This window comes from Danio aesculapii, chromosome 5 (genome assembly GCF_903798145.1).
Source record: "Danio aesculapii chromosome 5, fDanAes4.1, whole genome shotgun sequence".
In the NCBI taxonomy this organism is placed as follows: domain Eukaryota; kingdom Metazoa; phylum Chordata; class Actinopteri; order Cypriniformes; family Danionidae; genus Danio; species Danio aesculapii.
Genome location: NC_079439.1, coordinates 52,093,434 through 52,109,859, shown reverse-complemented (window position 1 = coordinate 52,109,859; position 16,426 = coordinate 52,093,434). Strand labels below are relative to the sequence as shown.

Here is a 16,426-nt window from a genome sequence, read left to right as displayed (position 1 = left end):
CACAGCAACATCTGTCAGGGTCTCGTCCACAGCACTACAGCATCTCCAACATCATCTACAGCACACTGCTGCTCTTTTTCATCCTCAATGCACACACCACCAGTCTGAGGACAGTTCAGATCATACAAAACACATAACACAGCACAAGGTCATTTTGTGTTTAAAATAAATAAATAAAAATAAATTCCTAATTTTATCACCTATACAAATGAACAGATAAAACATTTTATGGTTTTATTTAGATTTATTAATAATATATGTAACGTTAGCTAAGTAAAAATGTTGACAACGTTGAATTCTACATCTTATTGTGTAAACCTAATAGGCTATCAGTGTAAACCTAAAGAGTCAAGTGTTATATTAAATCTAGGGACCAAAAATTTACATTTCTGTAGAATGATACAACTATTAAAAGTTAACATGATTGTGTTATTATGTTTAGGAGACAGTATATCATTCTGTGTAGAAAAAAAAAGAGTATTTAAAAAAAGAATTGCTAAAATTTGGAGTACATTCAACAGTATTTTAGGTCAAATACAGGCAAACAAATAAGGGCAATCGTGAAATGTATTTATGAAAAGCTTATAAAAACACTGAGAGACAGCGTCCATTCTTTTCATGCTCCATGACAATAGGTGGCGGTATGCACCTTGATAGCTTGGTTCACAACCCGCTAATAAAATGAAAGAAGAAGAAGACGCCACTATGCACCGACTGACATTGCGTGCATGCGATCGAGCGTTTTAGTAAAGTAGCCTAACTTTAGTTATAATAATTTATAATAATTAATTAATCAGGCAGTTCAGAAAATCGCTTTTTACCACTGCAACATGAAATTCACTATTAGCGCAGCTAAACCTGAGGACTGCAAGAATATAGAACGTATGATTATGGTGAGCAAACGACATGCGTTAAAAATCACAACGTATTGTTAGGGCAGAATACATTTCTATTATTTGTAAATGTTTTATTGTAGGAATTGGCTGTTTATGAAAAGATGCCCGACCAAGTAAAGATATCTCATAAAGGTGAATGTAAATTAGCTTAATTATATGAAGTTTTAAAGCAGCAAAATAGATTGCTGTTCACTGGCTTGCTTTTTCTTCTATTATTTAGAGTTGGAGAGAGATGGATTTGGCCCAAATCCTTTTTACCGGTGTCTTGTAGCTGAAGTACCTGAGGAGCACAAGTCTGAAGATGGTATGACTCTTAAAAAAACTAAATATTATGTCATAAACTCTTACCCTGCATTATATGAATTTTTATAGTGTTCCGACATCTCTGAATATTTCGGATACTGTACTGGCCAAAACATTTTTGTCAATGAGTTTTAATCAGATGGATCCGATCCCAGTTATTGTTGCGAACGAAATAAAAATAAATATTTAGTTTAAAAACACTTTTCAGGTCAGTTATTTTTCACATACATTTATTGTACAGAATACAGTACATGCCATGTCTAAAATTAATGAAGAATAATGAGTTAATTTATAAAATAATAATATCAACAGCAAAATCATATTAAGGTGACCAGAGTTTACACATGGGGTAGCCGTGGAAGCGCCCCTAAATTCAGATGGAGGGCAGGAAGTAAAAAAACTGAATGGGGGACATAGAGGAAAGTCTGTATTTAGAGAGGGGTCTCCTCACAGTGACGTCACTAGCTCAATTGAGTGGATTGTGTCTGACATTGCATCACTGAGATATGCAGTCTCGGCTTGCATCATCAAGGCTGCATCAGGATACTATTGCGTATTTTTGCTATTTATAGCATATTTCTAAGGAGATATAATTAGAAAATAACCCCATATCATATGTTGGGCATGATCCTTATTCCATTAAGGGGTTTCTACTGAACTAAAACATATTTGCATGATACTGTATAAGCTATTAAGTTGCAGGAAAAAAATACTGTAGTAAATACTTGTCATCTGTCAAATGAAGGTTTTTTTTACAGAAGGGGCATGCGCCCAGTATTTTTCACAAACATGGAGGAGACACAAAATCCCTTCATGAAAAAATAAAAAATACATTTGGTTCACTCCCAGCAGAACTGTTTTTTTTTTTTTTTCGTTTCTGTTCTTGCATTCCTTATGAAACAAAACATTCCGAAAATGGGTTTCTAGAAAAAAATACCAGTTATTAACGTTATTCTATTATAAAGTATTGCAGGGCTCTAAAGTGCCATGATTTCTTAATGGTGCAACTAAAAGAATTCTATTCGAGTGGTAAAATTAAATGAATTTTCGATAAGTATTGTTATTGAAATATTTATATTATGAACTTGCTTTTGGTTATATCTATACCGGCTTTGCCCCCTTATACGCACACTCTCGCTCACCGGCAGCAGTTGATTGACACGCTGCTTAAAGGCGCTACACACACAGCCCCATCTACTTAATCCAGTGGCAAGTGCTGAAACATGCAACCAGTTTTTTTTGTTGCCGATTTGCGTGTTGTTCCTTTTTTTAAAATGTCTTTTATTTTTTTAAATCTCTCAAATTAGGCTAGCATAATCTCTCTCTGAGATATTAACTCAATAGCGTTATGTGCTGTAGGCTATTCACCAACACCCCCTGTATACAGTTTACACTCTGCAGGTCTACAGTTCTAATTTGTTATGAATTACATGTTTTTAATTGACAGTGAGACATGCTAAATTCAGTTTTTTATTTTGAAATATACATTTTTACGTTTTTTAAAGATATCCTACTGATAGACTTTTTGGCTGAAAGACATTACCTGTTCGTTTCAGTGCTGTATTTTGACATTTCGCAAGGGCTTCAGCTGGTACCGGCGTCAGTTTCACGACTTGACGTTTATGTGGCATCTACTAATCGATGTCTGGATGATAGTGAGATGAGACCTCAGATTCAATGTGTGGCTGCACTTCACAGTTTCTTTACACAGTTTGGGCAAATTTTGACTATTTGTAGATTGTTTTTTTTATTCGATTGAAAGCTGAAAATTTGCTTTGCATGAGAGATAAAGTAACTTTCGGTTTTGGAAGAGAGCTGTTTCAAAAATGAACAACACAGTTGGTGAAAATACGCATGCGCACACACACACACACACACACACACACACACACACACAGGATACACTTATAGGCCTATTTATTGTTGATTTATTTAACATTAAACGCACAGTAATTAAGTAAAAAAGAAAGGCATAACTTCATAAAAAGTGCTCACTGCGGTTTCCCTGATTTCTGTGGTTGCTTTGTTTCTCTGCGATTGGCTTGTCTGTGGTTGCGGCATTGCTAAATCACTTTTGTTTTAATCAGAAAATACAATTATAAAGCCTATTTTAGTTATTTAGCGTAATATATAGTTATTTAGTTGCATGTTGAATGTTACAATTACAAAAAAATTTATTGAACAAGTGCACTGCCACCAGATATTTTTGTTGGTGTAAAAATATAAAAAATGTCATTCTCATATTCTTGCCTTATTTATTTTTTATATAAATATGAAATTGCATACATTCATTGCAATGTGGGGTGCACATAAAAAAAAAAACTCGCACCAAGGCAAAAAGTTAGTAGCCCTGTATTGGATAATTAATTGATAGATTATGTGTGCCTTTTAATAACATTGACATTACTTTTACAATTGATTCAACTGGGGATGCTAAAGATTACTCAATGATCGATTTATTGTTGGAAAACCTTTAAAACCGATGGACCTTATCGATGACCGATGAAGCATGGGCATTTTAATAAGTTATGCTTTGCGCTGAGAGACGCGTCCCCGATTTCACACAATACATAATAAAGTGTGTGCAATTTACGTTGCATATTGAGGACACATAAAACCCTGTTATGCACAGATCTCGTTTATGTCAGCTAGTGCTGCTGTTAATCCGCGGGTAAAATAATCAAAAAGTAGGCTACAGGACGTTTAATTATGGGAAGCAGGTTAATAAGACCAAACATTGGTTGTGCAAACTTTACATACTTCCTCTTACTTTAAAATATTAAAGTATTTCAAGCTTTATTATGTTTTTATAGACTGGCATAACTACGTGTCACCGCCAGACATTTATAGTTTATATAAAAACGAGCGCTTGCCTCAGTTTGCTTATGCGGATCATACTGCATATTCGTTTTTTTCTTCAGTAGCCTTGTAAATAATGTATTTTATTAATGGATTGTTTATAAGGACTAAGCTATTAAACACTGTAATTATCCAAATGAAGAATGCTTGGGTGGTTTGATAACATATATCATTCAAAACTTTATCGATCATGTTTATGATCTGCCCCTCATCCTTGAATATTACAGATCGATTTATCAGAGGATTTGTCATAAGAGAAATATTAACAAAAGGGTTTTCTTTAAACACAATCTAAAATAAAATAGAAAAATTATTTTTCTAAAAAAGATCGACAATCAATAATTCATTTTGTATAAATACAAGTTTTAATAGCAATAACTTAAACCTTTGTACATGAAAGAGCCTGGTTCTCGGTAAGCTTTAAGACAAGCTCGTCGCATCAGAAACGACTCTCGCTTATGATGTCTGCTTCGCAGGCATTTCATGTTCTATGCGTCACCGTCGCATTTGTACACATGATTTAAATGAATGTTTTTTTCTCCCAAATTCATATAATAAAGAGAACGATAAAATAAGGTTATTAACCAGTTAACTGCAAACATTTCTGTTCAGAATGATTAACGTTTATCTTGTTTTCGTTTTTTTTATTTTATTATTTTTTTTGTTCCTGCAAAATGTCTTTCGTTTCCGTTTTTCATTTCCGTTCCTTGAACCGGTTCAGAACCCTGATTAAAATATTCTTAAATATTCATGGTAAGAGTATATTTTTATATAGGGACATTAATTTGGTTGTATTGTACCTTTGTAATTTGCAAAATAGTCTTTAAAAAACAACTTGAAAATCATCGGGATAAAAATCGTGAATTCCCCAGAAAAAAACGTGATATATTTTTTTCCATATCGCCCACCCCTAAGTACATCTACTTAGTTTACGGATATGTAGGCTATTATGTTTTTATGCACCGCAAGCTCTGGAATTATCTAAATGTTAATTAAAATGTCTATACCAGGCTCGTAGCACATTACACTTTAAATACTCAAAATTATTTCTAGTGAAATTAATTCAAGCTAAATACATTTTTAGAAAAAAACTGGGGCTATTGCATATATAACTTTTGGCATCTCATCGTGGTTTAAATTGGTTGTTATTCGCATAAATTCTGATGAAGTATTAAAGTACTTTTTATTTATGCTGTTGTGTGTGCATTATATTTCAAATGCCTATGCAAGAAAGCTGTCTGAAACTGAAATTAAAACACACAAAAGATGCCGCCTTGATCAACAGAATAATTTTCTTTGATGAAAAAAAAAACGTACCCCAAATTTTTAACCAGTAGTGTATGTATATCAGGTTATGCTATGCTAGGTGTAATATTAGACTACCGTGCTGAAATGTTATTTATTCAATATGTATACTATTCTACATGCCACCCCTTTAGAACCTTCCTTGTAGGCCTAGTTTAAATAGTAGCGTACAGTGTTAGATGCTATGGGCCCTGTCATACACCTGCCGCAATAAGGCGCAAGACATTGCCGTGACATGTTGCTATTTTCATGCCAGTGAAAGTCATTTTCCCACTTTACACCACAATTAAATAGCAAATCCATTTGCACCCCTTTGTGGACTCATGGGTGTGTTGGTCTATTTTGAGGAACTAAAATAGACAGTGCAATAAACCAGCTGAAAGCAGGTCTAAAGTCCAGGGAAGAGTGCGTTAGTTGTGTGTTTTAAACACTTACACATTGCTTAATACACACAGTATGTTCAGCAATACGCAAATATCTTTACAAATGAAAAAGAATGAAATGAATAAAATATTGGAAATATTATTTTCTACATATATATAAAAACCACTGCCTCCATGCCTGTTAAATTTTATTTTCACCAGAACTCTTCTATCTGCTGCACTAGTCATGTCGTTCTCTATTCAGCAATCAAATCACTGATTAACTAGTTATTCCCAGCTTTGGTTGTAATTTGTAAAGTTCTGTATTTTTTATTGTTACCAGTAAAAAAAACTAATTAGAAAGTTCTGTAAATCAAGTGTTAAGAGTAAAAATAGAGCTATGATTTGTGCATTAAAAGAACATTATTTAATACAATTATTAATTAATAATGAATTATTGACAAAAGTGTGAAGTTTGGACTGTTAGCATGGCAAAATATCTCCAAGGTGTTTCATTGTTCCTATTATCTGTGTTATAGTTTGAAAAGACATAATTTAGCTGGTTTAACTGGTAACGAGAATTAAATATCAGAATAAAAAGGTAACTCAATAGGTTAAATAAATGCAGTATACTAGGTCTAGTGCACATACTGTACAAAATATTAGTGGTCATATCAGTTATGAAAATATGTTTGACATCCCTAATTCTTACAGCAGTGGTCTTTTTGTAGGAAACACCACCGTTGGCTATGCTATCTTCTTCTATACGTATAGCACCTGGAAAGGCAGGACTGTGTATATGGAAGATCTGTATGTGATGCCTGAGTTTAGAGGTGTGTAAATCTTTCCAATATAATAAATAATTGAAAAGAACAAAAATGTTTAATAAATCAGTCATCTCTGCTTGCCTTGCAGGTAATGGGATTGGAAAGGCTTTACTGGCAGCTGTTGCTAAAGTAGGTTAAAAATTATGTGTATATATGTATTTATTTTTTTGTAAAACACCACTTTGAAAAAAAGTTATATTTATGTAGTTTGAGAAAATATTAGGGGTCACTAGCTTATTTCATTGTTTAAAACAATCAAACAAACAAAAAATGTCTTGTGTGACAAAAGCGAAAATTAGGGATGCACTAAAATTAACGTTCTGGGCTGAAACTAATAATTCTGGAAGCCTTTGGCCAAAAACTGAAAATTGTATAAATTTGTATAAACTTTGCATAAAGAATTAACAACATAAACAATAATACAGTACAACAATAGCAATTGTAATACACTCTAAACTAATTTATTGTAATAAATAAATTGTATAATGCATCTTTTTATTTTAGTGCACATTTTTCATCTGGCATAGTGTGTTTGAGTACACTTTGACAATCCTAAGTTTATCTTAAAAACTTCTGACTGACTTTTAGCATATTAAAGGGCACCTATGGTGAAAAATCTACTTTACAAGCTGTTTGGACAGAAATGTGTGTAAGTATAGTGTATAAACTGTCATATTGGGGTGAAATAAACACACCCAGTCCTTTTTTTTTAAATTTAACAACATAAAAACGGTGGACCAATTGGAGCGGTTTTCAGATCGACCGCAACTTTATGTAGGAGTGCAGTCCCCCCACCCACCAATATTGATTGACAGCCGCGCGCATTAACATGTCCCCGTAGTCACGTGTATAATCATATCAACAAGAGAGGACGAGCGCAAAGCAACCGGGAATAAAAGGTCGGTTCAGTTCGCTAGGATAATCAATCAACATCAAACGTGATCAAGAGTGTTTTACAAGTTTCAAAACGTGATCAAGTTTTACAAGTTTAAAATGTTTTAAAACAGAGCATGTGTGTAATAAATTATAGCGATTCACTTCAAATTCACTTAATCAGCACAGCCCCGTGTCAGAACAATTATAAAAGAAGACGCTTCAATCCCGGTTTGTGGACGTTAAATCAGGTTTATTTTGTACATTACCATAACAGATATCCATACAGCAGTGGAGATTACCAGTATCATGTCACATATGCGTGCAAAATGAGTGCAAAGCTTAACTCGCTGTCTCTCTCTCTCTCTCTCTCTCTCTCTCTCTCTCTCTCTGTGTGTGTGTGTGTGTGCGTGTGCGTTTGTGTGTGTCTGTGTGTGTGTGCGTGTGCGTGTGCGTGTGTGTGTGTGTGTGTGTGCGTGTGCGTGTGCGTGTGCGTGTGTGTGTGTGTGTGTGTGTGTGTGTCTGTGTGTGTGTGTGTGTCTTTTGACATGGCATTTTCCAGGCCTGGAAGAGTTTTGGAAAAGTCATGGAAAACAGTTATCTGTATACTTGAATATAGGTTATTTACCTCTTTTCTTTCCTTGGCCAATCACATGCTTTCACATTATTAGTGCAGTGTAAGCATTATCTAAATATATTTTACATAGATATAAATATAAATTGGGTTTTACGGTGGCGCAGTGGGTAGCACAATTGCCTCACAGCAGGAAGGTTGCTGGTTCGAGCCTCAGCTGAGTCAGTTGGCATATCTGTGTGGAGTTGGCTGCTCTGGTTTCCCCTACCGTCCAAACACATGTTCTGTAGGTGAATTGGATAAGCTAAAATTGTCAGTAGTGTATGTATGTGAATGAGTGTGTATGGGTGTTTCCAGTGATGGGTTGCAGCTGGAAGGGCATTCGCTGCGTAACACATATTCTGAATAGGTTGGCGGTTCATTCCACTGTGGTGACCCCAGATTAATAAATAGACTAAGCCTGCTGTCTCCCTTAAATAATATTTTTCAGTAAAAAAAAAAAAAAAGATAACCATCAGATAACTAAGAAATCAGTTTCCTATTGAAAATACAATTACAATTCCCTCGTTATTGTAATTTTGGAGAAAAAAATTATAAAAACTCGATGTTTCGAACAATGCGTGTGTGCGGCGCTGTGACTAAACTAACGTTTCTATGGTAACTGCGCGCGCACGTAAATTCAAAACAGAATACAAAAACAGCAGAGGCAGGACGGGAGTTTGGACAGGGGCATCTTGGAGTTTGAATGCTGCGAGTTCTGCTTGTGCTTGCCTCATTGGAGATCGCGAGGCAAAGGAAACCTTTCACAGATGGCGAATAAGTCCTGTGTGTTAAGTAACTTATGCAAATGAACTGTTGGCGGCAGTCCTTTTGAGCTGATCTTGCTCTGGGAAATGTCAGATATTCGTGCTTTGCGTTCCGGTATTTATTTTAATTGATTCAGCATTAACTGGTAAGTGTGTGTGAGACACAGAGAGAGAGAATGTGAATGAGTTAGTGATGGGTCGTTCTTCAACGATTCGTTCATTTTGAACAAATCTTCAATATGACTCGGGAACTACGAGTCATCTCAGGGAGAGATTTGTTCATCCGCGCATGCGCACACTGCGCACATTTGTGCAGGTGGTGTCGTTCATTTGAAGTGTTTTGAGTTGTTCATCGCGGAAAGGCAAAAGCCAATCATTTGCGTTTAGAGCCGAAAAGAGAATTGATCCGTTCATCTCACGAGTCCACTATCGGGTTTGAGTCATTCGTTCCTCACGGGTCAGACAGAAGCCAATCGTATGCATTTAGAGCCAGAAAGAGATCTGACTCGTTCACCTCTCGAGTCCTCGGGTTTGAGCCATTCTATCACGTGATGAACGAAAGACTCAACCAGAAGACTCGAAAGGTGAACTAATCATCATCGCTCCTATCTGCTCAGTCTGTGTACATTGGTTAAGATTAAATGTGACTGTCAGTGTAACGTGAAGAACCACTGACATTTGAAGACATGAAGAGGTGAGCTGAGCAAAGAGACAAAAATACCTTCATAGACAAAAGAGCAGGTAAACATTGAATTATTATTTTCTCCTTCTTATAGTATTCTATTTATGACTTGTTTGTCGTGTGATCAACCTTTTGGGCTCGTTGTAGATGTGTTTGGAAGCAATTCGTAACATTTTAATTATATTTTGACAAATTGAACCAAATGAACGAAATGTACGGTAGCCCAGTAGTGCAAAACAAAACGCATTAAGATCACAACGCAGCAACATTAAGATCACAACGCAGAAACATTTCAAAAAGCAAACATTAATTTCACAACGCAGAAACATTAAGATCACAACGCAGAAACATTTCAAAAATCAAACATTAATTTCGCAACGCAGAAACATTTCAAAAAGCAAACATTAATTTCACAACGCAGAAACATTAACTTCGAAACTAGAGATGTATAGTAACAAAGTAGAACTACTTCTCTACTGTACTTAAGTACTAAAAGGCAGTATCTGTACTTTACTGGAGTATTGTTTTTTTCTCCTACTTCAACTTTTACTTAAGTACATATTTTCGATGAGTTTAATACTTTTACTCCGATAGATTTTTTATGAGCTGCATCGTTACTCGTTACTAGAGGAGGCAAAATGGTATATATCGGTTCAGTAATAGATCATAACGGGTTATTACGTACTGACGTCATTTATTTCCTATGTGCGGTGTCGCAATACTATGGCGAAGGACGGAGGCGTGAGGGCGAGTGAAGGCGGCACAGCACACGAGCCGCTATTTCACTACTACAGAGAAATGTTGTGAGACTCCATCTCTGCCTCTCTCACTTTGGACATTTGACCCGCTGGCCTGTTTGTGAGGTAACTTTTCATCTCCTCTTGGCTGTTAAAGCGATACTTGTGGATCCAGACCTGGGCGTGTATGAGGTGCAAGTTTTCTCCACTGTGTCTATTATAGATTACCTGTGATAACCGCGTATTATACATACATAGACTGTAACCGCGGCTGTTCTTCCCGCCATCAGTGAACAACGCTTTTATTTCTAAAGCCGATAGCAGCCCTTTCTGTTGAGAAGGTGAAGACAATAACCAATCAAAGGGGTGTAAGACCTCGCCTGTCAGCGTTTAAAAAGCAGGCGGGAGAATATTTACATTAGTTTATTTGCTATAAATGCTCATGCTGTCTTCTGAGCATGAGTTTTGTTTGATACATTCAGAAAGAGTGTTTTCTTTGAGCGGGTCAAATTAAGGGTACATTTCATATATATTACTTCTGTATTAAAGGACACAATTTTATTACAAGTAACCATTTAACTGTCACACCAAGAAAAAAACCAATAGAATTTTTTTATTTATTGCATTTCTTAACTCCTAATGTCGCTAGTTAACACAATCAATACATTTTCCCCAACACATACCATAATTTCTAAAATATCAGCCTCTACCAAATGGTTGAGATGTTGGTTTATGGTAAAAGTACCAGAATGAATAAATATACTATAAAAATATGAAGTTTAAGACCAATTTAATTAAAACATATTCAAAATTAAACATTTTTGAATACTAAATCATAGCCATAAGCCATAAAATATTTCAGATTTTCATTTAACACAGTAATATACACGTTTTCTTTTTTTTTACAATAAAATCAAAATCAAGTGAATTAGAACGTTCGTTTACAGCGTTTACAACCAGTAAATTGTGCTCCGAAAATGGGTTTCAATAGCGTTTTGAGTGGATTATGGACTGTTTTTGTGACACAACTTTGAAAGGTGTGTGTTAAAGCTGTTATAATCTGTCAGATCTGTGGTTCAAGCGTGAGAGAAAAACAGTATTGTAAGTCATGTTTCTTTTCGTTCTGCTTAATGACGTGCCCCCCAAAAAGAGATTTAAAATAAACAAAACAATATGATGTCTTTTGGCTGCATTCTTTAATACCTACATTACACAATACTTGTACTTTTACTTTCAGTACTTTAGTAAATTTTGAAATAAACTACTTGCAATACTTAAGTACAAAAAATGTTGAATACTTTAGTACTTCCACTTAAGTATGGTGCTTAAAGAGCACTTTTACTTCTACTCAAGTCACTTTTTGATAGAGTACTTGTACTTTTACTTAAGTCTGGGTCTCTAGTACTTTATACATCTCTGTTCGAAACGCAGAAACATTAATTTCAAAGAGCAGAAACATTAACTTCAAAACACAGAAACATTAAGATCACAACGCAGAAACATTTATTTCAAAACACTGAAACATTAAAGAGCCCATATTTTGGGTTTTTGAAAATGCCCTTCCACGTATTGTGTAACACAGCTCTAAGTGAAGTGAAATATCCAGCTAAGGCTTAAATCTGTAAGAGTACAGTGTTTAAAACTATTGATTCATCTAAAAAAAGAGTCGACTCATAGTGCTTCAAATGATTCTTCTTGATAACAAGTCATTAGGTGTTTCGTGATGACGCGACTACGAAACACAAGTAGTTGCACGCGCAAACCTGTGACATTTGAAACCTGTGGAACCGCCCACTAACACAGAAAAAAAAGCCACACAGACACTGGTCGAATGAAGTCACGCTGTGCAGATGGATATTATTGACAGTCTACCCAAAGATGAAACCTCAGCAATATAGCCCAGCCTTGAGCAGTTCGAGTGCTTCTGGAAACTACATGCTTATAAAGAAGACTTTATCATTAAAGGAAAGATCAGTTAAGACTGTCAGAACATGGATCAGTGCATCATGTGCATCAGTTTCGTCCCCCATTTCACAAGTGTAAGTACGTGAGATTAAAATTGTTGCCTCGTTTACTCTAGCTTGCACATTATGTATTTAGTTGTGTTTTGTCACTTGTAACCGCGTGTACTGTATCAGGTTAACTCTTTATATTCTCATATTGCGTGTAAAGCCACATTGAAAACGTGACGCGTGCCGCTTTGTTTACGCATTGTCAGCTGTTCCTACACGCATGCAACGGTCAAGTTTCAAAATAATTCAGCTCAGGTTCGAGGTGAGGTGTCTAAAATTCACCCAGCAAGCTGAACTGGCGCTGTATGCAAACGGTGAGGGTAATGTGTGTGCAGGGCCAGCGCGTCCATAGAGGCGACCTAGGTGGCCGCCTAGGGCGGCCGAATAGAGAGAGCGGCATTCGCGACACCTCCCTCACCACCCGCATCCTCAGCAGTTATATCCGCGCCTAGGGTGGCAGAATAGAGTGGGCGCCGTCCGCGACACCTCCCTCACCACCCGCGTCTTCAGCAGTTATATCCGCACCTAGGGCAGCAGAATAGAGAGGGCGGCGTCCGCGATACCTTCCTCACCACGCGCGTCCTCAGTTATATCCGTGTGTGTGTGTGAAACGCAGAAACAATAAGATGAAAACACAGCAACATTAACTTCAACGCAGAAACATTCATTTCAAAACACAGAAACATTAAAGGGCACCTATGGTAAAAAAATCTACTTTTCAAGCTGTTTGGACAGACATATGTGCATGTATGGTGTATAGACTGTCAAATTGGGGTGATATAAGCACACCCTGTGCTTTTTTTTCAATTTAACAAAACATAAAAACATAAAAAACGGTGGACCAATTGGAGCTGTTTTCAAACCGACGGCAACTTTACGTAGGAGAGTGGTCCCCCCGCCCACCAATATTGATTGACAGGTGCGTCATCATATCCTCAGTTTGTTGATTCACGTCCGCCATTTTCAGCGTGAGTCGAAGCAATATCACTAAAGGAACACCCTAGCTCTATTTTTAGATGCAAGGCTCAGTGGGCTCAACACAAGAGCAAAATCTCCACATTATCACTCTAATCGGAATTATTGGTTGTATCTTTAGGTAGGTTTGCAAACATGTGTACTTCTCATTGAGTCTACCTTATACTTCAGCCGTTTGCATTTCTCGCAATCCCAGAAGCTCCCTGTGATCTTTACTAGCATGCGTTTTAGAATTCTAAACATAGGTTTCTATCAGGGTACACTCAAGTCGACGGCTGGGCGCCGGGGACCGCTGCAGAAACCTATGTTTAGAATTAAAAAATGCACGCCGCATTCGAGCGGCGCATCCGGTGCCTCAGTCAAAGTTAATTCAGTGTGCGTGGTTATTAGTTTCTGTGTACAAGCTCGGCACTTGAAACTAGCACACAGTTGGCTGTAAAACTGTACAAAGACACAAATGATTTTGTACTCTCTGCTTGGTCTGTGTCAGAGTCGTACATGTACGACTGAATGGTGATCCTCTCACTCCAGCTTTTTCTCTCTCTGCCTGTCAGACTCTGTTGCAAACGCAGAGCGGGTGAGCTCATGGGCCCGCCCCCTTGTTACGTTGGCGGGAAGCCGAAACTAATCTACATGTGAAGCAACACACCCATAAATCAGCGAACTGTGGACACGCCCCTAACATGACACTTTTTAACACATTATAATAAAAAAATCAGAATTGTGTTTTAAACTGAACCTAAACTGGCACACTCAGAGGAACCATAATATTAATATTAAATCATAAAAAAAGAGGTAAACTATGTGCCCTTTAACTTCACAACGCAGAAACATTAACTTCAAAACACAGAAACATTAACTTCACAACGCTGCTGCATTAAGATGAAAACGCTGCAACATTAACTTCACAACGCTGCTGCATTAAGATGAAAACGCTGCAGCATTAACTTCACAACGCTGCTGTATTAAGATGAAAGTGCTGCTGCATTAAGATGAAAACACTGTAGCATTAACTTCACAGCGCAACTGCATTAAGAGTCACAACACAACGGAAATTCTCCTGACCACTAGGTGGCAGTGAAACATTACTAGTTTTGGTTGAATCACACTCTATGTTTAAGAGTCTTCACACAGTGAACGGCGATTACCACTAGACGCCACAAGCCATTCGTTAGCAAAAATAACTATTTAACATCCAGCAGGATTAGTTTTATGTTAGTAGTTGTCTGTAAGCTGTGCCTACCCCCATCCTTCCTTTGTATTCAGGGTTAGATACGGGCGAGTTGCTATCGGACAATGAGAAAGAACAAGGAGCCCCGTAATGACAGGTTGCTTAATGCTCGTAAGGTTTACTCAAGTCTGGAAACATAATTTAGCTCCAACTCACCGGAAAAAATAAAGATATTTGTTGTTGTGTTTGAATACGATTCTATTAAAGCACTTCAGTTTTCCACTAATTACTCAATTTTAAAGCAAATATCTTCAAAACAGTCCATCTGTAGCGTATAGGGTGTTTTTCTGAATTTTCAGGTTAAAGTTAGTTCATGTTCCAGTTCTTATGATCATCTACTTTGAATGTTTTTATTATTTATTTAAAGAACAGAAAATAACATTTTACAACACAAAAATAGACATGCCAGGGGGTAATAACAACTAAAATACAAATATACAAAATGTACATATGTAATAATTAAATAAATACATTATAGAGTTCACAATTTTTTAAAGTGGGTAGGCTTCCTTGTTTAAAGAGTCTCTGATGCTGGTAATATACAAGCATAGTTTAAGGATCATTACCTTAAAATTTGGTTGCTTATTAGTAAATTAGACAGTAACGCCAAAAAGTACATTTCCCCCAATGATAAAAGAGGTTTTGAACACTGAAAATTGTTAATAATCTTTTGCACCTCTTCCTTTTGACTATGTACAATACCAAAAGTTTAACCCTCTCCTCGTATTCATTACAAAAATACAATTTACATCAATTCCACTTAAAATTTTTTGTAAATAATGTTTTGCTGGATAAAATCTGTGGAGAAGTTTATAGGATATTTCTTTAATTTTGTTTCTAACCTGATATTTCTGTGGTAACAGCCACACTTTTTTTCAGCAAATCAAGTCACCCTTTAATAAAGACATCCAATAAAACTATAAGGAACAGTAGTGATTTCTTTTTGGAAAAGAGTTTGAAAAGCTCTATTATTACTCTTGGTGTTTACTGTAAAACAAGTTTTGCCAACATAAGATTTATTAAAATCAAAAGACCATGGTCTTGATTAATACCACTAAATAACATATGGGTCTCGGAAGGAATTGAACCAATAACAGTTGAAAACTTGCAGGGTTACTGAGATACTGTGATGAGAAAGGAATTCATTGTAAGAAAAGTATACCATATTTATTATAAAACTGACTGACCAAATTAATTTTGTTGTAAAAAAATAGCATTTGTATTAGTTGTCTATTATTCCAATGTGGGGGAAAATTATGCTTATATATTAATGAATATTAATGGAATTTTGTCTATATTATAATTTCACATCAAAATAAAACTAAGACCACCAATATTTGATAAAACATAATGATCTCTACTTTGAAGTGCATACTGCACATGAGCGTACTCTGGCATATCAGTTGAAACAAAGGACATTCATTCAGTCTAATTAATTTCACCCATGATTTCCTCTGTCCTTTGTCTTTTCGTGGAAATTGAGTTAAGGATGTTGTTTTTTTTAAGCTGGAGCTGCCGGGAACGCTGCTATAACAGCAACGAGACGACTCTGCCATTCTATGATACTCTGTTCCATTGGAACCGGATGTTGTGAAACGCCGTTTCGCTTACCGGAACCAGGAAGTGTGAAAAATATAATGGTGAATAAAAGAAAAACAGTTAATAAAATACACTCATACTTGGGTCGATATGACTATAAAATGCCTTTTGAGAGAATAAAAAAAAAAGTGAGATTTTTTTATTTAACCACATAGTTGTTGTATTAATTAAACCTTAGACTAAGAAAATAGTATAAGTATATTTTCAGTGCAGTGTGATAATAAAATGTATATTTTCAGAAAGGTAATGTGTCCCTTTACCAACCCAACTTTTTAGATTATGAAAAAAGTCTATTTATATTAATGAAATAATGGACTAAACATTTATTACCCAATAAACTATGCAATCGTTGCACTTTCTTTTCAAAATAAAACCCAAGATCTAA

At 36.0% G+C, this 16,426-nt stretch overlaps 1 protein-coding gene across 2 annotated transcripts in view; it reads left to right on the top strand.

Moving 5' to 3' along the window:
• The first annotated feature begins 696 nt into the window (after nucleotides 1-696).
• The window catches only part of sat2b (spermidine/spermine N1-acetyltransferase family member 2b), a 41,273-nt gene continuing 25,543 nt past the window's right edge, over nucleotides 697-16,426 (top strand). For both annotated transcript variants that reach the window (XM_056458461.1, XM_056458462.1), the window contains exons 1-5: nucleotides 697-893; nucleotides 977-1,028; nucleotides 1,117-1,200; nucleotides 6,457-6,558; nucleotides 6,641-6,681. In XM_056458461.1, coding sequence (XP_056314436.1) covers nucleotides 831-893; nucleotides 977-1,028; nucleotides 1,117-1,200; nucleotides 6,457-6,558; nucleotides 6,641-6,681 — 342 coding nt within the window. In that variant the 5' untranslated portion in view covers nucleotides 697-830. The remainder of the gene's footprint in view (nucleotides 894-976; nucleotides 1,029-1,116; nucleotides 1,201-6,456; nucleotides 6,559-6,640; nucleotides 6,682-16,426) is intronic.